The sequence below is a fragment of the Eutrigla gurnardus genome (genome assembly GCF_963514095.1).
Source record: "Eutrigla gurnardus genome assembly, chromosome: 11".
Taxonomy (NCBI): Eukaryota; Metazoa; Chordata; class Actinopteri; order Perciformes; family Triglidae; genus Eutrigla; species Eutrigla gurnardus.
In genome coordinates this window covers 2,540,436-2,560,019 of record NC_139925.1, presented here as the reverse complement: position 1 = coordinate 2,560,019, position 19,584 = coordinate 2,540,436, and the positions used below count along the sequence as shown (strand labels likewise).

At 44.4% G+C, this 19,584-nt stretch overlaps 2 protein-coding genes across 3 annotated transcripts in view; one reads left to right on the top strand and one right to left on the bottom strand.

Moving 5' to 3' along the window:
* Positions 1-15,352, top strand: part of stk32c (serine/threonine kinase 32C) — a 73,859-nt gene extending 58,507 nt beyond the window's left edge. For both annotated transcript variants that reach the window (XM_084020957.1, XM_084020956.1), the window contains exons 5-12: positions 2,718-2,755; positions 3,587-3,676; positions 4,123-4,226; positions 4,312-4,428; positions 6,687-6,812; positions 7,102-7,230; positions 9,154-9,221; positions 11,021-15,352. In XM_084020957.1, the coding sequence (XP_083877083.1) occupies positions 2,718-2,755; positions 3,587-3,676; positions 4,123-4,226; positions 4,312-4,428; positions 6,687-6,812; positions 7,102-7,230; positions 9,154-9,221; positions 11,021-11,213 (865 nt within the window). In that variant the 3' untranslated portion in view covers positions 11,214-15,352. The remainder of the gene's footprint in view (positions 1-2,717; positions 2,756-3,586; positions 3,677-4,122; positions 4,227-4,311; positions 4,429-6,686; positions 6,813-7,101; positions 7,231-9,153; positions 9,222-11,020) is intronic.
* An 85-nt stretch (positions 15,353-15,437) lies between these two features.
* LOC311020764 (placenta-specific protein 9-like) lies at positions 15,438-19,125 on the bottom strand. Its single transcript, XM_084020968.1, has 3 exons — positions 19,015-19,125; positions 16,776-16,867; positions 15,438-16,495 (listed from the first exon to the last, which is right to left on the bottom strand). Exons 1-3 carry the CDS (start codon positions 19,076-19,078, stop codon positions 16,346-16,348), a joined length of 306 nt encoding a protein of 101 aa, XP_083877094.1. The 5' UTR covers positions 19,079-19,125; the 3' UTR covers positions 15,438-16,345.
* Between the last annotated feature and the right edge of the window lie 459 nt (positions 19,126-19,584).

Here is a 19,584-nt window from a genome sequence, read left to right as displayed (position 1 = left end):
CGCTGCTCCGCCCAGGTGAGTCTGCAACGACCGCTGCTGTGTTTGAAACGATTTAAAACGTGAGGTTGATGCCCAATAAAAAGGCACAGAATTCCGATGCAGTCAGCTGTGTGGTTAGTTGTGTTAGACTGTTGGACACAAACACAGTCCAAGACGATAAAAGAGGGCAAACTGAAGCTCCCAATTAGCATTTTATGCCTCTTTATTTTCCAAAATGTACCAAAATGATTCCTCTTCATTAAAAGCAAAGCATTTGTCCATTAGTAATATACAAATTAGGCATATCAGCAGAGTAAAGCTCATAAAACCATGAAATTGAAAAAGCATGAAAATTGATTAGTTTTACATTGTGGGAAATATACACTTTCATTGTTGTTGCAGAGGGTTAAAGGAGAAGATGGATACGTCTGTGGGGTTAACGTTAAAGCTGGAGCCAGGAGACGATTAGCTTTAGCTTAGCATCACAACAGGAACCCGCTCAGGACGTCACACAATAAATAATCAGGACCAAAACCAACCCCAACATGTTGCCGAGCTGTTTCTTGGCTACGAGCATTTACTTCCTGGAAACTCCACAACCTCGCTGAGTCATCGCCTCTCCGAGGACTATGAGCGTAAAAAATACCAAAATGATTCCTCTAATTAAAATACATAAGTAATCTCCACATCATGCATCATAACGGGTCTCTCTAGGCCTTGGGGGTCCTGGGCCTGAAAACGTTGAAGAGCCCTGCTCTACACTATAAAGCTATATTCTATATGTGTGTGATGGACAGCCCTGTGTGTGTGTGTGTGTGTGTGTGTGTGTGTGTGTGTGTGTGTGTGTGTGTGTGTGTGTGTGTGTGTGTGTGTGTGTGTGTGTGTGTGTGTGTGTGTGTGTGTGTGTGTGTGTGTGTGTGTGTGCACCTGCATGTGATTCACATATCCCATATGATAATTCTCCGTATGCATTATGTATGTGACATCACGAGTTTGATCCTGATTTTCAAAGCGTCCGTCACCCGACGTTTCCTCTACAGACAGGTAATCGCTGTGTTTTTATTTTTTATTTATAAGACGTCGGACTTCAGAACAGCCGTTCAAAGATGACGGCTGCTGCTTATCTGAGCCTTTCTTCTGATTTTTTTTTTATTTCTTCCTCCGCCGCCGTCTCCTTGACATCAACTGTTCTGCCTTTGACACAATGGTGTCTGCTCCTCAGAGCCGTAATCCAATCCCCGGGTATCCGTGGCCGTCCCCAGCTCTACAATTTTGTTCCACCCTGTAAGTTTTTGACAGGAGAATACTATACAATTATTTTGTTGCACCAACTGCAAAGAAGAAGGGGGTCTCTGGTCTCCTAGCAACAGTCAGCTGCCACCATGCCTAAGGAGGTAAAATTGGTCCTGTGAGGAGAAGAAGGGAAGTAAAAATCGAGTCTCCTATTTCGTCTGTTTCCTCTTTGCTTGGTTCTTCATCACGTTTAAAAAAACATTCTCACACTGCAGGTTTGTAAGCCTTGCCTTCCCGCGCTGCTTCCTGTTGATTTGGTGTGGAAACGAGTGAAACGTGAAGTGAATTTTTTTGTACATCAAACAAAATGGCATGGTGCTGTAAGCTGGCCGCCACTTCTGCCACTCCCCTTGCAAGGTTTTTTTTGGCAGACAATATTAGCATCAGTTTAGCGCCGCATAGCCAGCCACGGCTAAGCAAACGCATCCTACGGGAAGTGCAGATGCTCTCCGCGGACCGTGTGTGTTCTCCACGCCGGCTTGACGTGCGGCATAATTAAATAAGCTGTGCTCTGTTAATTGCCTGTGGAGAGGCTGGGGAGTGTGTGTGTGTGTGTGTGTGTGTGTGTGTGTGTGTGTGTGTGTGTGTGTGTGTGTGTGTGTGTGTGTGTGTGTGTGTGTGTGTGTGTGTGTGTGTGTGTGTGTGTGTGTGTGTGTGTGTGTGTGTGTGTGTGTGTGTGTGTGTGTGCGTGCGTGTGTGCGTGTGTGTGTTGCACGGGTGTCCGGTGCAATAAGCAGTAAGCGTGTGCAGACAAACCTGCTGGAGCCTCCGAGGGGATCGCTGATGGGTTTTGTTCTCAACGCTATGGCAACGCTGGAAATGGAGGAAATTAAAATGAGACACACACACTTCACACTTCACACTTCACATGTTGCACCAACATGTACAGTCATTCACACATGCATGAGCCTCCAAACACCTCCAACCGCCTCTCACATCCATACATACTGATCACATGTAATCGCAGTTCCTACCCCGAACTATAAGACACTATTATGGTGTGTGTGTGTGTGTGAGTGTGTGTGTGTGTGTGTCTGTGTGTGTGTGTGGACTAATACAAATATGGAGTTTACCACAGCTGGAATGTGCTGGGAAAGCATGGAAATGCGCCTTGAAGGGCTTGAAAAGTGCTTGTATTTGACTTTGGAAAAGGTGGAGGAACCCTGTACATACTATGCATATAAAATGGACTATATACTAAGTTTTATCTCATGTGTATGTTAGTATCTTAGTATGGTTGGGATTTTGAGCAGACCTATCGATGACATCATCTTGGTGTGTTTTTGTGTCTGCAGTGGTTTATTGGCACCCGACTGGGGAATTAATTATTCATTAGTTTAAAATTGGAGCTCCATTTGAGGGGAAACATGACTAATGTCTACATTCGTTATGGCGTAACATTTGGTTGTTAATCTTTTTCTTGTGTCTGTTGTTGTCTCATTTAGAGATGTGAAGCCGGACAACATCCTGTTGGACGAGCAAGGTAAGCATGTGAACTTTGTTTGTGCGTGAGTAATTTAATACTCGGCTTTTATTTTTATCTGCTCGAATAAGAAGAGAAAATACACTTGTCTGTTTCAAAACTGGTTTTGTGACGAATTGTCTGAGAGAACACTGACATCCATCGCATCAACCTCCCTTTTACTGGACCAAGGTGCACCACAGGGCTCTGTGCTCGGGCCCCTTATGTTTATGGGCAAGCAATGTTTATGCAGATGATACAATCTTAAGTGTGTTTGCCTCTTCTAAACAAACCAGGCAGCAACTGTCATTCTCTCATCTGGCCATCAGGGGGCGACTTCTCTTTGGTTGTTTAGAAGTCAATGAGAAAATGACATTGATTTAGTGTATAATTAAAAATGGAATAAATTATAGAGTTTTAAACAAGAAACATGCCCATTACTGTTTCTGATACTCATCTGCTGTAATCAGGTTTTCTTGCAAAAGAGATGTGTTTTGTATAAAAAGGTCTTTACACGATGCATTATCGTTCATCTAAAAAGATTTTAGTTTAAGTTACTGTACCTGTAAAGTGCATAGTCGAGTGTCTTTGTGATCAGGGAACAGCCAAAACCTTTTTCAGTGCTCAGTATAGGAACAGGAGGGGGATTAGAGTCCACATCCTGCAGGCTCCTGATGAGTCACCATGGTAACGAGGTCGGAGGAGTCGGGGACGTCTTCCCGACACGGAAATGTCACAAGTTGTCAATCATTTCTTTTTTCTTTTTTTTCCCCTTTCTACATGATCGGAAGTGTTTCTTTTAAAAACGCCAAACTTGTAAACTTTTTCTCCGTGTGGTCGTTTCTCCTTCAGGTCACGCTCACCTGACGGACTTCAACATCGCGACCATCGTAAAGGACGGCGAGCGAGCCACGGCCTTAGCCGGAACCAAGCCCTACATGGGTAACTCACCACGCCGACCTCGGCGACCGTGTCTGACAGCTTATTGTTCAAATATGAATCCCAGCCGGACGGAGAGGAGGGTTATAAGATAAAGGTTGTTGTGTTCTGGCAGGCTGGCGACTAAAACGCTGAAATGCACCTTTACATGAGACGAGCTGGCAGTAGATCATTAGATCCGGCAGCCGGAAGGTGCCAGACCCTCTCGACATGTTTCCTTCCTCGCTCGGCAGGAAACACTTTGTGTGAATTAGATGTTAAAAATGTCAGATCTCGTGTTTTATTTGTGAAACGCTGAGGCATCTAGTCTTGTGATCACGCTGTGCAGTCGGGAGCAAATTAATAGTTTCTGTTGACATTTCACAGAGGAACACTTGCTGCTTTTTCTGTTGTGTAAAAGCTTTTTTCTTTCTTTGGCTCCAGAAGTGATTGTGTGTTTGTGCTTTCAGCCCCGGAGATCTTCCAGTCCTTCATGAGCGGGGGGACGGGCTACGCCTTCGAAGTGGACTGGTGGTCACTCGGGGTGACCATCTTTGAAGTGCTGCGTGGATGGGTGAGGCATCATGGGAATTTGAGTTTCTGTGCTGTGAGGTTGCAAAACGGTTTAATCTCTTTTGCGTCTTTGTCTTCCTCACCAGAGGCCCTACGACATCCACGCCAGTAACTCGGTGGAGTCCCTGATCCAGCTCTTCAGCACCGTCAGTGTCCAGTACAGTCCGGCCTGGCCCAAAGACCTGGTCTCCCTCCTGAGGAAGGTGAGCCGCACCTTCAGCTTTCTCACTTTAACAGGATTAAAAATGTAAAAACCTTGAGCGATCATGAAATCGGGGGAATGAGCGAGGTTTGTGGTTTGGACATTGATTAACGTTGCCTGGAATGAAAGTTTGTTTTGAAGATTTATTTTATGAAGGTGCAGATGCGTTACAGTTCCTCCATGATTAGTGACAGCCTGCAGTAACTAGGTGTTATTTTAATTTGACAAATGTGTGTTGTTAGGCTTAAATGGACTCATTTTACTCCAAATATCATAAAACAGCCTAAACAATTAGCTCACTCATTGATTAGTCAATTGGCAGTAAAACGATTCCATTCCAATTCCAAAACATTTGATAGGATTTGATCTTTATTTTCCTCAAATACAAAGTACAATATTTACATGACATAAAATGTCATAGAAATATAAATAAACCTTCATCAGTTCCAACTTGTCATTTGAGTCCTCTGCGATAGTCAGTTGTATATATTTGGTCATATTGGTCAGACAAAACAAGCAATCTAAAGACTTTCAGGAAATTATGAGAGATTTTCTCATATATGTGATATTGGAAAAGATGATTAATTAATCAACCAAGAACATAATCTTCAGATCAATAGCTAGCACTAGGATGCTGTGAATAAATCTGAAGAAATGAATTCATAAATCCTCTTTCTTATGGGCAATAATGTGAACTCCATGATTATATTTTTATTTGTAGGTTTTCTTTGACTGTTTATTTATTTATATTGGTTCTGTTTGCCTCGTTGTTTCCTCTCTGCTGCTGTAATATTGTAATTTCCCTGCCGTGGGGATAATAAAGGCTTATCTTATCTTATCTTACAAATGTCATGTAAACCTGATTTAATGAGATTCAGGTTACAATTTAGGAAAACAAAACATGGAGCAGGAGAGCAGAGGGGATGTGGAGGTGATATGAGGGTTCGTATTGAGCTAGATAAGCCTTAAAGCCACAGGAGCCAGGATTCAGGTCCTGAAGGGGGACTGGGGGGGGGGGGGACGACAGATGGGAATCTGAGGGATGGAAGCACAGCGACAGGGTGAGAGGGTGAGACAGCCAGCGATGCTGCTGCCAATCATATTCATCTCAACAAGTAGCGTGGATCATGTGAGGCTCAGACTGGCAGCTGAGTGAAAATCTGGAAAACAAATGACCTCGCCCCTCCGGCTCTGCGTCTGAGACCCCGAGTGTGAGAGACGGCGGCTGTTTCCTGTGTGTCTGGTGCGTTGGAGCGTCCTGGACGGCGAGCGGCGGCGGTCTCTTCCGCTCGGCTGCTGATCGATAACTGTGTCTGGACTCCGAGACGGATGTGACCCCCGACAGCCCCGATGCCCCCCCAGCAGCAGGAGACCTAATCAAACCGTGACCAAAGGAAAAAACTAAAAGCACAGGCGGAGAGAGTTACCGTGACGACCAAAAAGCCACATCCCATTATTGTTTTCAGTGTTCAGCCCCGAGGAGGAAATCCATTAAGAAGAAACAACCGGGTTTTATTTTCTCTTTGGAGTTCAGTGACTCCGTCTGCATCGCTCAAAACCGACAGATGTCAGATTTGATTAACAGCGCCCCCTGTCTGTGAAAACATCAATAAGGGTTTTAATTCATCTGCTATTTCTGGAGGCAGCAAAATTACACAGATATTAAATAACTTGTGGGATAAACAGTCACCTGAATTCATTGGAGAAGTCAATAAATCAACTGGTAATTTGTAAAAAATTATTCTGATTTCATAATAACAAGAGTTCACTGGACTACATTCATTTTTCATTACTCTCATTTTTATTCCAATCATAATTACATTTTTCACCGCCGTGTCACCGTTCCCCTCTCGAGATAGTGAGCTCAACCACTGCTACGACATTTAGCCAGTTAGCCTCCGTTAGCTGCTGCAGTGAATAAACCAGACGTCAACCTCTGGTTCTGAAAAGTGAAGCCAAGGTGGAAGTGCCTTAAACTGTCATTCTCTCTGCTGGCCACCGGGGGGCGAATCAATGTTGATTTTATTTATTTATTTATTTATTTTAATAGTCTCAGGGAGGCCGAGAAGGATTAAAACGGAAGGAACAAAACGGTTTGTGGCGTTTATTCGACCTCCCAGAGAGAAGCGTGGCTGCAAGAGAGGAGGGAAGTTGAAGGTGATTTTGCTACTCGGAAGTTGACACTGCTGTGTGTGTGTGTGTTTGTGTGTGTGTGTGTGTGTGTGTGTGTGTGTGTGTGTGTGTGTGTGTTCCTTGCAGCTGCTGACGGTGAACCCTGAGCACCGTTTCTCCGGTCTGGCCGACATGCAGGCCTCTTCCTACCTCGCCGACGTCAACTGGGACGCCGTCTCCGAGAAGAAGACGGAGGCCGGATTCGTTCCCAACGTGAGTGTGAACAGGATCAGATATCAGCGTGCACACACACACACACACACACACACACACACATCCGCCGCCCCTCCTTCATGTGTTTGCTGATCGTAATGAGAACGTGTAGCAACTAAATAATGCAAAGCAGCTTCTTCGTTGTGTTTCACTATAAAGTGTGTACTTATGTGTGTACATTCAGTGTGTTTGTGCACTTTGTGGCGCCGAGCTTCACCGCCGCTGATTTACGACCCCGAGTGTTTGCGTTGCTGATTTTCTGGAGTGCGCCTCCCTCCCTCCCCCGCAGAAAGGCCGCCTCCACTGCGACCCGACCTTTGAACTGGAGGAGATGATCCTGGAGTCGCGTCCGCTCCACAAGAAGAAGAAGAGGCTCGCCAAGAACCGTTCCCGCGACAACAGCAAGGATTCACAGTCTGTGAGTGAATACCTGCATTGATGCGATGTGTTGTAGTGACCAGCAGACGCCACCAGAGGTCAGTGTCTCTCATGTAACAGGCAGCTGAGCTCAGAAAGATGTTATTTCCATCTTTTTGTTGCCTTAAAAAGCTGATTTATAGTCTGGACGTCAGTTTTAGCTAATTTTGCATCTTACTGATGCTACATTTCAAAGGGTTACAGCTGCGTATCAGCTGATTACAAACCAGCTGATCAGATGACTCATCGATTCTGAATTGAAGCGTTTTTAATACTCTGCTTTTAAGCTGCTCTTTAATTCGGTCTGAGAGCTTAAGTTATAGACGATCGCTGCGGTGCGTCCCGTCTGATCATCTCAATTGATTAATGTATCGACTGACTCGGGTAACCAATCAAAAACATCCCTAGTTTGTGGTTTTATCTGCTCCGTTCAACCGCAGCTGATATGTCGGGACCCGCCGTGTGCGTGGTGGACGAGAGACACAGTGAGAGAGAGAGAGAGAGAGAGAGAGAGGGAATATTAAATCACTGATAACGTTACCACATTTACACCGTCGTTATCCCGGGAAATGTCAGGAAGGAATAAAAATAAAACAGGAACCACTTTAACAGATCTCCAAAAATACATCGTACAAAGTGTGTGTGTGTGTGTGTGTGTGTGTGTGTGTGTGTGTGTGTGTGTGTGTGTGTGTGTGTGTGTGTGTGTGTGTGTGTGTGTGTGGTGTGTGTCTCTTCACAGAACATTTAAAAACCTTCCTCAGATTATCTGATAATCTGCACCATCTTTCATACTTTAGCGATGCGAGGGATTAAAACGCTGCAGCGTGGAGGAGGAGGAGGAGGAGGATGAAGGTGGAATCCAGGATGTCACTGCAGCTGTTAAAGTGCTTTTTATTCCCTCTGATAATACAAAAAGACATTTTAGCTTTTGTCACATTTAAAAATGGGGTGTTTGGCGTTATGTAACGCTGTCTCCGTGTTAATTAGAGGTGTGTGGTTGTGTGTATCGGGTTGTGTAGATACAGGACGAGTCCTACAGATAACAATGCTGCTCAGGTCTTCCTCCTCGCTCTCCCCGCTCTGTCACTTCCCATCAAAACTGCATATTTTTAGACTGGAGGTGAGCCAGATCCCAGCATCCTTTTCCTTCCCTCAGCTGCTGTGAGTTATGACGGCTCAGCAGACTAAATCAATAACTGATTGTCCTGCCGGATACAAAGAGAGAGACTTGATGCCGGGGAGCTTTGCTGGCTGATTAGTTGGATGTTCACTAGATTCTCTATATTCTGTAAATCACAATCTGACAGCAGCAGGATATTACACAATCATCAGTGTATTTTATAGTGCAGTTATTCTACATAACGGTGTATTTATACTACAAAATGTGACTTTCTTCAGTGTAAAATTATCTTTAGCTTTTAAATATGCAATATGAAATCCATAAGGAATGCAGGAAAGAGGGCGGGGCTTAACCTCTCCGTGCAGCGGTGGCGTCTCTTTGTCTCTTCTGCCTTGTTATGTTTGATTGAGACGTTATTTACCACCGAGGAGATTTCCTCTGTGTGTGTGTGTGTGTGTGTGTGTGTGTGTGTGTGTGTGTGTGTGTGTGTGTGTGTGTGTGTGTGTGTGTGTGTGTGTGTGTGTGTGTGCCTGCATACTCCGTTATTACCAAGATTATTAAATTATGAAACCTTCACTGCTGTTGTCTTGGCCTCAAGTGCTTTGGGAAATATGAGCTTCTATTTTCGTCTCAGGCCGAACATCCGATTGGAAAAAAGGCTCCCAAACAATTCATGAGTTTAAAAAAGAGCAGTGAAGGATTTCAAAAATACAAAATAGACACAGGAACTAAGGAAACAGAGGTGGTGTAGTCGGACGTAGAAGTTTGATGATGACGGTGTTTCTGCGGTTTGTCTGCCTGCAGGAGAACGACTACCTACAGGAGTGCCTTGAAGTGGTGCAGCAGGAGTTCATGATCTTCAACCGTGAGAAGTAAGACTCCCGAGCAGCAGACCGACGCTAACGCGAGCTGAAAGCAGACTTTTCTGGCTTCGGCCTTCAGCCGGCGACGCAGATGCACTAATGCAGAGAGAAAGTCGTCCAAATCTCCTCTCAGAGACGAGCGTGTAGGATTCAGGGGATCTAACGGGGAAATAAAGGTTTCACTGGATCCAGCAGGACCCACGTGGGCTGGAGGACCCAGAATAAAGTATTGATCTGTGATTTAATATCAATAACCAGATGAAAAGGATGCTGAAATAACTCCATCATGATGGTGATCAGTAAAAACTGCTGAGTCATGCTTTGTTAGGTCTGGGAACCACAGACAGTCTCTGGTTCCTCCACATAGTCTGGTCTGGTCTCTGGACTAATGTGGGCTACTATCTAGACCTCTGGGGGACCACAGACAGTCTCTGGTTCCTCCACATAGTCTGGTCTGGTCTCTGGACTCATGTGAGCTACTATCTAGACCTCTGGGGGACCACAGACAGTCTCTGGTTCCTCCACATAGTCTGGTCTGGTCTCTGGACTAATGTGGGCTACTATCTAGACCTCTGGGGGACCACAGACAGTCTCTGGTTCCTCCACATAGTCTGGTCTGGTCTCTGGACTAATGTGGGCTACTATCTAGACCTCTGGGGGACCACAGACAGTCTCTGGTTCCTCCACATAGTCTGGTCTGGTCTCTGGACTAATGTGGGCTACTATCTAGACCTCCGGGGGACCACAGACAGTCTCTGGTTCCTCCACATAGTCTGGTCTGGTCTCTGGACTAATGTGGGCTACTATCTAAACCTCTGGGGGACCACAGACCCAGGGGACCACATTTGGGATCCAGCATTCATATTTGTTGTGTGATTGGTGTGAATTCCATTTAAGAGGATATGGAGGAAAAACTGCAGTTTGTCCGATTTCTGTCCAACATAAAACAACCAGTGAGTCTGAATCCAGTTAGTATATATTTAGTATATTATTATTCCAGAGCTGTGTGACATCCAAGCCTTCGTAATGAAATAACTTCAGTTTCCCTCGGGATCAATAAAGTCTCTATCTGTCGTACGGATACGAAGAAGGGTTCTAAGAATCTTTTATAGATTCCATGAAAATACACAGTTCATCTTAAAAGTAGACGATGAGATCCACTAATCATGGAATATGTGTCTGCAACGTAAGGAGGAGGAATATTAGTTCAGTGCTGCTCTGAATGATTGCTCATGTATTATTGATGGGGTCCTGCCTTCTGTTTGGCATATGCCTTATTATATCCTATTGATGGCAATCTACTTCTATTTATAATAGAGGGCTTCTATATATATATATATATATATATATATATATATATATATATATATATATATATATATATATATATATGTATATATACTATAATTTATAGTACTAATTGTTTGTCACATCAGTCCAGAGACCAGACCAGACTATGTGGAGGAACCAGAGACTGTCTGTGGTCCCCCAGAGGTCTAGATAGTAGACCACATGAGTCCAGAGACCAGACCAGACTATGTGGAGGAACCAGAGACTGTCTGTGGTCCAAACAACAAGGTCTCTGCTGTATTTATGTCTAGATGACCTTATTTGGAGTGTTGATGGAGCAGCTACAATGTTAGCGTAGCCTAGCATCATCAACCAGACTCCATTCAGAAAACCAGCGTTTTAAAACTAGTAATTTTCTGCTCACTGCTCCTCTTCTTCCAGATCATTATTACATATGTATGTATAAATACTCATATTCAGGCCGGTTGTATGATGTTATGTGTATTAATGTTCCTCAGATTGAAACGGCGTCCATCAGAGGGCCAATCAGAGGCCGGGGCCGACGACGCCGGGGCCGTTGACGGCGAGGCCGAAGCCGGGGCAGCCGACGACGACGCCCTCGAGCCAGAACCCGAGCCGGACCCGGAGCCCGAGTCCTCCTCCAAACTGAGCATGTGCGGCTCCGTGTGCTCCTCCCCCGGCAGCTGCTAGCCACGTAGTGTTGCCGTGACGACGGCGGGCCTCTCGGTGTGTCTGTTCCGTGCCAATAGAAAAAACATTCTCACCTCTCTCTCTCTCTCTCTCTCTCTCTCTCTGTCTCTCTCTCCACCACGCACACAACGGGACCCTCCATCTTCTGCTTCTCTTTATCTATCTGTAGCATCCTTCCTTTTCAACGGGGGGGGGGGGGGCATGAGTGAAGTCAGAGAGGCCCCGCCTACTAGAGTAAGCTCTACCTTCTATGCAATGTTCCAGTATAGGATGACAGATAGGCTCCCTGTTACCAGGAGTGTGTTGTTGTTGTTCAGGGGCCACAAAGCCCAGTCGGCATGACGACATCCCCGAGCATTAGCCCGCCGCTGTCGGCGGAGACGCCTTCCTCCTCCTCTCTCGGCCTTCCCGTTCACAATCTGACGACTGAATTATTCAGCAGCCGCTCGCTTTGTGTCGTTGGCGGTCTTCAGGCCTCGTTCCTGTCATGTGTGGCCCCCGAATTCAGAATAATAGTTTCCCCCGGAGCAGCTCCCTCCCCCCACTCTCTCTCTCTCTCTCTCTCTCTCTCGCTCTCCGAGACTCATTTAGCAGGAAGTGCTCGACTGCTCGGTATTCGTTTCATCACATCGTAGCTGTTAATAGGTGAGAATGTTAGTTTCCTCTCTTCAGCGTTAGACGAGCTGGTTCAGGACGATACGGTGCTTCGGTTTACAGGGAACCAGGTCAGGGATCAGAACGGGGGGTTGCACCGAGACCAGGTCCAAGTACTTACTTTCAGTACTTGCAGATACTAAGTAACAATAAGAGTATGATGTCTGGTATATTTTCTCTGTACGCTCATAATAATTATGATCTATTACAAACGATACAAGTGATTTCCTTCTGATTAATGATATACATTCGCAGTCAGGATTTTAGTAATTAATCGTGATATCAGTTAAAAGAAATATTAAAACGTTTTACAAGTACTTGAGGTACCGGTCTGGGTGCATCCCAAACCAGAATGAAAGGTTCTTTTGCGTCTGTTACCATGACGACGTTGCTGATCTGGAGGAATTCAGTGAATCGCCAACAATCGCTCCTTTTTAAGAATCCGTTAGATGCTCCGTTTCTCTCTTTAAGTGCTTGGTTTAGTAAAGTTAAGTGTAAAAATCATCTCCCTGCAGAGCTCCTTAACCCAAATGTGTAGCCCCCCCCCACCGTTGGTACGTCCCAACTGTACAGCCGAGCTCGTCTCTTCCTGACGTAGCTTCAACTTTTTTCTTTTTAAGGTGGCGCCTTAAGTTGGCGCCATGTAGCAAAGGTTAACCTTAAAAACCCCGAAGGCCTGATAACATCAAAAACATGTAAATAGCAAAACAGCGTAGGTAACTGAACTCTCCACAGTTTTATGTGGGACTGCGAACGCAGCGTAGAAACCGACGGTGGAGCCGCGAGACGCTTCGCTCTGCTCTTCTTCCCAAGTGTGCAGGCACAACTTGTAGGCAAAATATGCCAAAGCTTTTCTACCATTTGCATAATAACCATTTCTAAGGAATGTGTGAGTCTCCCCCCCAGTCTTAAACAGGAAGTCGTGTTTCCTTCTGCAAATGAAAACGCTTTCGTTTACACTATCGTGTCGTGGTTATATATCTATTTCAGGTAAGAAGGGGGCGGGGCTTTCAGTTTTAGTGAGACATTTTGGGAAATATGCCCAGCGATCAATAACGCCCCAAAAAACCTTCATAAATTCACCATTTTGTGACGCTAGTTGGTTTTCGTCTCGTTTTAATTAACTTCTGTCTTGTTTTCTCACCTGAACACGAGCTCGGTGTCGGCTGCGATGTTGGTGAACGTGACTCGCGACTGCTCGGCGCTCATTTCAACAGAGTTGAATGCACCAGTAAGCCCAGTTATTTATATAATCAGCTCATGGCCTTAAATGTTTTCATGCCGAATGTGAGCATTTTTCCAGTCGTTAGTAATTTACTTTCATAATGGACCTTTTTAATGTTTACAAACAGAGAAGTATTTTTGTGGGCGGAGCCAAACTGGTGTCATATGTGGAAAAAACCCCACAAAGAATATGGATCATCTCAATGCCATCTCTGATAAGTTTTCCAGCAGAAGATGTCTGACATCAATAAGCTAATAATTATAGATGTGGTGAGTTCCTGAGTCGGACTATACAAGATTGTAATAGTAATAAGACATAGATAAATATATAAAACATAGTTTTATCAGAAACTATCCTGATTTTATCTCCTCCGTTATTGTAGGTGCCAGTGCCCTCTGCTGGCCAAACTATGTAATGAGGTAAATCCTTAATCTTTCTAGCAGCACTTCTCATATTAGTTTCTTTAAAAATATATGTTTAATATCTGCGTATATCAGGCAGCGTTTGCTCCCATACCTTAATATCTGCGACAGGCTAATATCGGCCGATTGAATCGACCAAACGGTAACCTGGTCGGCATCTTTTACAGACGTAACGTAGTATAACTTTAAAGATCTGAAAACAAAACACGTTATTATTGAATTAAGACTACAAACTTTATTTTGTTAATCATGACGCAGCATATTAATAACATTAACAAACACACAGCAAATAGTTTGCTAAATTGTGTTGCATTGCATTAATAAGTAATATTGAAGTTATTCTAACTAATAAGTTAACGTTTGAAGGAGGCCGTCTCAAGGTTTCTACGGGTTAGCCTCTACCAAAGCTAACTTATTTACATGCTGCGTGTTTATAGCTAGCTTGCCAATGTTAGCCACTGGTAAATCCACAGTCGGTGGGGGCTAACATTATGCTAGCTGATGTTTAAAGTTCAATGATTGTAACTAAATGTTAAGTTGCGTGTGTAATTGTTTTACGTCTACAATTGTTTAACAGCTGATTACAATTCAAGTAACTGGTAGTAATATTTCCTTCGGGCCAGTGGAAGAGCAGATTAGCTTCCTAGCGTCAGCGCTAGCTTAGCTTCGGCTTAGTGTGAGCTTAGCTTCCAGTCTTTATGCTAAGCTAGGCAAACCGCTGCCACGCCACAGCTTCATACTTAACGCACCGACGCGAGAGCAGAATCCATCCTCTCGTCTCGTTCTCGTAAAGAAAGCTAACGAGCGTATTTCCCAAAATGCTGCGTGTCTTTAAACGCTCAACCTTACGATTAGATTAAGAAGCTTTCTTTAAAGGGATAGATCCTCCACGTCCTCTGAAGTATACCAACATTTGAGAGTCTTTTTTTTCGGGGTTTGGTTTTGTTGCATGTACCTTAAGTATAAGCCTGTTTTTGCTAAAGCCTGGAGCTTGAGCCTCACAGGCCGATTCATGCATGAACAAGCTTTTCAGTAAGAGCTCATCTGATTATAGAGTCCGAATCCGCGTATACCCGGCCTGCGTGACTCTTTCCAGTTTTGTGAACGTTAAACTGTACAAAATCATATAATCCCAGTGTTATATGGACGGCATGATGTTTTTCTTTTAGGTGATATGCAGTACCTCCCAACATCCTATAGGGTGTCTTAATGCTTTGTTCGAGTCCGTAGCCTCCAGGAAGTATTTGGAGTATTTGGAAAGTGAGGCAGTTTTTTCTCACCTTCGACCCTGGCAAACACAATCTGCTGCATTATTCAAACACTGAATGTCTCCGTTTGTGAGAGAAAAAATAAATGAAAAGTTATTTCTAAGACTCATTAAATCAGCCGACACGCCATCAGCCTGAAGTGGATGTGTAATTAGACGTTAATCGTTGTACGTGGATAAGAACTGATTCTGAGGGTTAATTTAATTGTCTCCTAAGCTACGATGCTAATCCTCCATATCGCTGATCGTTTCCCTGAATCGGACCGTGCTTGCTAAAAACCCTCCCAACATGTTTCTTTATGTGTTAAATGTTCTGGATGCCGTTAGGTGTGTTTTTCAAAATAAAAGAAGAGAAGAAAAAAAAGGCGTTGTGCTAGTGTTTGACCAGCGACAGCATGTCTCCTGTCCAGAACTCGGTCTGAAACTCCCGATGAGCAAAACGTGATTCACGCCGCTCTTCTTCTTCCTCCTCTTGATCCCATCGTTTTGCATTAATGTTCTTGTGCTGCAGGATTTTTAACGGGGTGAATCGGTGAAGAGCCTTGTTACTGTACCGACTGAAAACCGCTCCATGTGTTTTAAAAAATAATATATGTCAAAGAAAAAATGCTGCTTTAAACTGCTTTGATAAAGAAATAAATCTCCTTCCAGAAATGTTGGTGTGTCTCTCTGCGTCTTTTTGTCATTTTCTCTCAAACTTTATTTGTTCGTCAAAACATAAGAAAAACACAAATCAAACAAGTAGAAGGGAACATAATGTGAACATAATGGGTAAAATCAAATAGATGAAGTCGGGCTGAAATCAATCGGATGCTAAAGAGCCGAGGTGGCTCTTCAGCAGCGTTTCCACGACAACGGTCTCCCTAAAAACGGGAACGTTTTTCCTTTTAAGTTTTAAAAAAGTTGCATATTTAGACGACATTGTTTTGAAACAATGCCAGATAAAGTTTTTCAACAGTCCATTTAAAACCTTAAAAACAAGAAACAAGATCTTAAAATCAATCATGGAACGTGCAGGAAGCCGAGACTGGTGGTACTGGTGATACTGGTGATACTGGTGATACGTAATCCCGTCTTCTTCTCCCAGTGAGAAGACGAGCAGCTGTCATTTGTCTTCATTACAGACGAGGAAGAGGCGACCTTTGGGAGGGAGATGGTCCTTCGACTGAAGGAGTCAAACATCTGAACCTCCTAAAGGTCTGAGAAGACCAGCAGAGTCGGGTCATCCAGACATGATGAGAAAAAGATCAGAATTTCTTGATTAAATTGTTTTTGGAATTTTTTTTTTTTTTTTTGTACATTTCTGAAAAAACATTCTCTCGTAAATGTATTTTTTTCTAGTAAATTTGTGAGTTTCTTTCACATTAAATTGTGAGTTTTTTCTTGAATCTCCGTAAAATACCCAAGTTTTCTTTCTTGGAAATGTACGACTTAAATCTTGAATCTCAAGTTGTTTTTCTCTGAATCAGCGAAGTATCGAAATACCCGCAATTTATTTGCAGTTTTTTTTCCATTAGTCACTGAATCAGTTCTCGAGGCTCCTCGTGTCCGTCGAAGTGTCCCTCTAGTTTGAAGTCCTCTGTCCCGGCTCATCCAGGATGTCCACCGCTGGCGTTCCCGTATTGTCCAGCAGGGGGCTCCACTGTGGCGCCTCAACGGCGTCCAGCAGAGCGGCGAGCTCGACCTCCAACTTCCCAACCGTGTCCTCCACTTTCTGCAGGAGAGACAGAAGACACAGTTGTGTGGTTGACACATGAATAATACATGAATAAGTTGTAGTATGAATAATAGAATCATCACCCATGAATAATACAATCACTTATTCATATGAATAATACAGCCGCCCCAAAAAAACAGCTGCTGAGGTCAAAGTGCACGGCGGCTTCGTCGGATGAAAGGACGAGTCGAGGGATCGTTTTGGGGAACAAAACCAACAGCGAGTTACTGGATGCGTCAGCAAGAAAGTAGAGAAGACGGAGAGAAAGCTAACAAACCTTCTCCACCACGTCCAGCCGGTTGTGAAAGCTCGTGTGCTCCTGACAGGCACTTGAACGCACCGCCCGAGGCTGCAGGTCAGATTCAGGTCCTGTGAACAGAAGAGATGCATGACTGAGCGATTTACTCGTATGATGTCATCAAACCTGCTGCAACACTGATTTCACCTCCACGTTCAAACATACAGGAAACTGAAGTCCAACAAAAACATGACATATGATTAAAGAGTAACTGCACACTTAAATGTGTGTTTAGGCTATAAACTAAATGACTTCACTCTACTGTGATGAAACATCTGCTTTTCATGGCTGAAAATGGCTCAAAACGCCACCAAATGTTAAAACATATCTGAGGTGGACGTAGCAGACGACGCTGCAAAAACACCTAAAATCTACACCGGCTGCAGCTTAGTTCAGGTTTCCTACAGATGTTCATTTCACCACATTCACATCTGGCACGAACTAAACAAGTCAAATCTTTTCTTCCTTCAGCTATAAAATCAAAGTGGGACAGAAATGATTCCCACATCTTATTCAGCACGTCTCCATGTAGCCGGCGTGTCTCAGCATCAGGCTGATTTCACACCTCAGGCTGATCCTCTACAACCACTAGTACACATACTTGTGTCCAACAAGACTCTGGTAGAAGTAGAAGTACACATACTTGTGTCCAACAAGACTCTGGTAGAAGTAGAAGTACACATACTTGTGTCCAACAAGACTCTGGTAGAAGTAGAAGTACACGTACTTGTATACAACAAGACTCTGGTAGAAGTAGAAGTACAGATACTTGTGTAAGTAAGTACTTGTACATGTATCATTTAGATCCAAAACAACACACTGAAGGATTCAACACGGCGTCATGGCAACTACATCTGGAGCTATGTTCTGAACAGGAAGTGTGTCTGTCTTGTATGCAGCAAACAGACATGGCCGACATGTCGGATCATCACAGCAGCCAGAAGTCCTTCTCGTTGACGTTGGCTTCCGCTCATGAAAACTGTTTGTTTTTTCCTGTTTCAGGAGAAGAAATCCCCCCGACGCTCCGAGAACCACCGGAAGAGATCTGATGATCCAACTCACTGACTCGCCCAGAGGACTGAGGTGAACCACAGTGTGTGTGTGTGCGTGTGTGTGTGTGTGTGTGTGTGTGTGTGTGTGTGTGTGTGTGTGTGTGCGCGTGTGTGTGTGTGTGTGTGTGTGTGTGTGTGTGTGTGTGTGTGTGTGTGTGTGTGTGTGTGTTCAGCCAAGTGCAAAATTGACAAGACAGTGCCGGTCGTGTTAAGTTACGAAGATAACAGCAGCGTTCATACGAGATGTTGTAACATTTAAAGGCAGATTATAAACACGATAGTGACCTGTCAATCAGCAGGTAAGCCCCGCCCCCTAAAGCATCCCCTGCTTTCTGGTCTAGTAGGACCATTTTCTCATAGATTTCTATACAACCAGAGAGGAGTCGCCCCCTGGTGGCCAGCAGAGAAAACAACAGTTAGGGGCACTTCAGTTTTGGCTTCACTTTTCACAACCGATGTTCCCCTTCAAGTGTCAAATTCTGTGCGAGGAAAGCAGCTGAAATGTGAGTTGTTGTGAGGAAAAAGGATCTAAGTTACATTTTAAGTGCTTCAAATGTTCTAAGAAACAAACTGTTTATATTCTTTCTGTAATAAACACTCATAGACTTCCCTTAAAAACATCAGCATTTCCTACTTTTTCCCTCCACTTTCCATTAGAAGTGAATTGTTTCTAACTAACATATAACAAGAACGATTCCCCCATCGTTACTAACACGAATCTGTGTGTGTGTGTGTGTGTGTGTGTGTGTGTGTCTTGTTTTCCTGCTGTTGGCCATTCTTGCGGTATGAAGTCAGTGTAATTCACACTTCGGCTCCGGAGGGTTTGGCCGACGTTTCTGTGAGTTTCCACCGGACTTCAGCAACACGACGAACAAGATACAGTGATATTAGACTTATAAGTGTAGCCAGAGCTACGGGAAATTAACAACAGATGTGCTGGCAACACACACCCGAACACACACACACACACACACACACACACACACACAGACTCGCATGTTCGGCTTCATGTGTGTCTATGCAGTCGTCGTCTACACACACTTAGAATGTATCAGACGATGTAAAAACCGACACATTGTTGCCACATCGAAGCTGGATTTCCAGACGTATGACCTCTGACCCTTCCTGTCTGACATGTGACCCCCTCCCCCTCCTCCCTCCCTTACCTGCGCCAGCGTAGCCAATCAGAAGGAAGAGGAGTCCGGCTGAGGCGGCGGAGGGGAAGGTCATGGTGAAACCAGGCGAGCGGCTAATGACGAAGAGTGAAGAGTGTGAGGTAAAAGACTGAAAACACAAAGATTCCTCCTCCTCCTGCTCCTCCTCCTCCTCCTGCTCCTGCTCCTCCTCCTCCTCCTCCTCGATTTGGTTGCGCCCACTTTCCTAATGAAAACATTAGACGCAGAACAAAAGTCTCAGTATGAAGGGGAGGGGGGGGGGGGGGGGGGGGACTCAGACCTCAGATCAGCCGTAAACTCACTGGCTTTTAAAGAGAAACTATTCTGCTGCATACTTGTATTTCAGGTAACTATGACAAGATGTTTACATGCTTTAATGCCAAACTAAATAACACTAAACCAGGCAGCAACCTCCGGTTTGAGTGATGTCGCCATGACGACGTTTGACCTCCTGTCCCTCCCTCCCAAAAAGCCAGCAGGACAGATATGATGCTCATGAGTTACTTGGTGACATCACCACTTTACAGATGTGAATGAGTCGAGTTCTGTTACAAAAGCTCA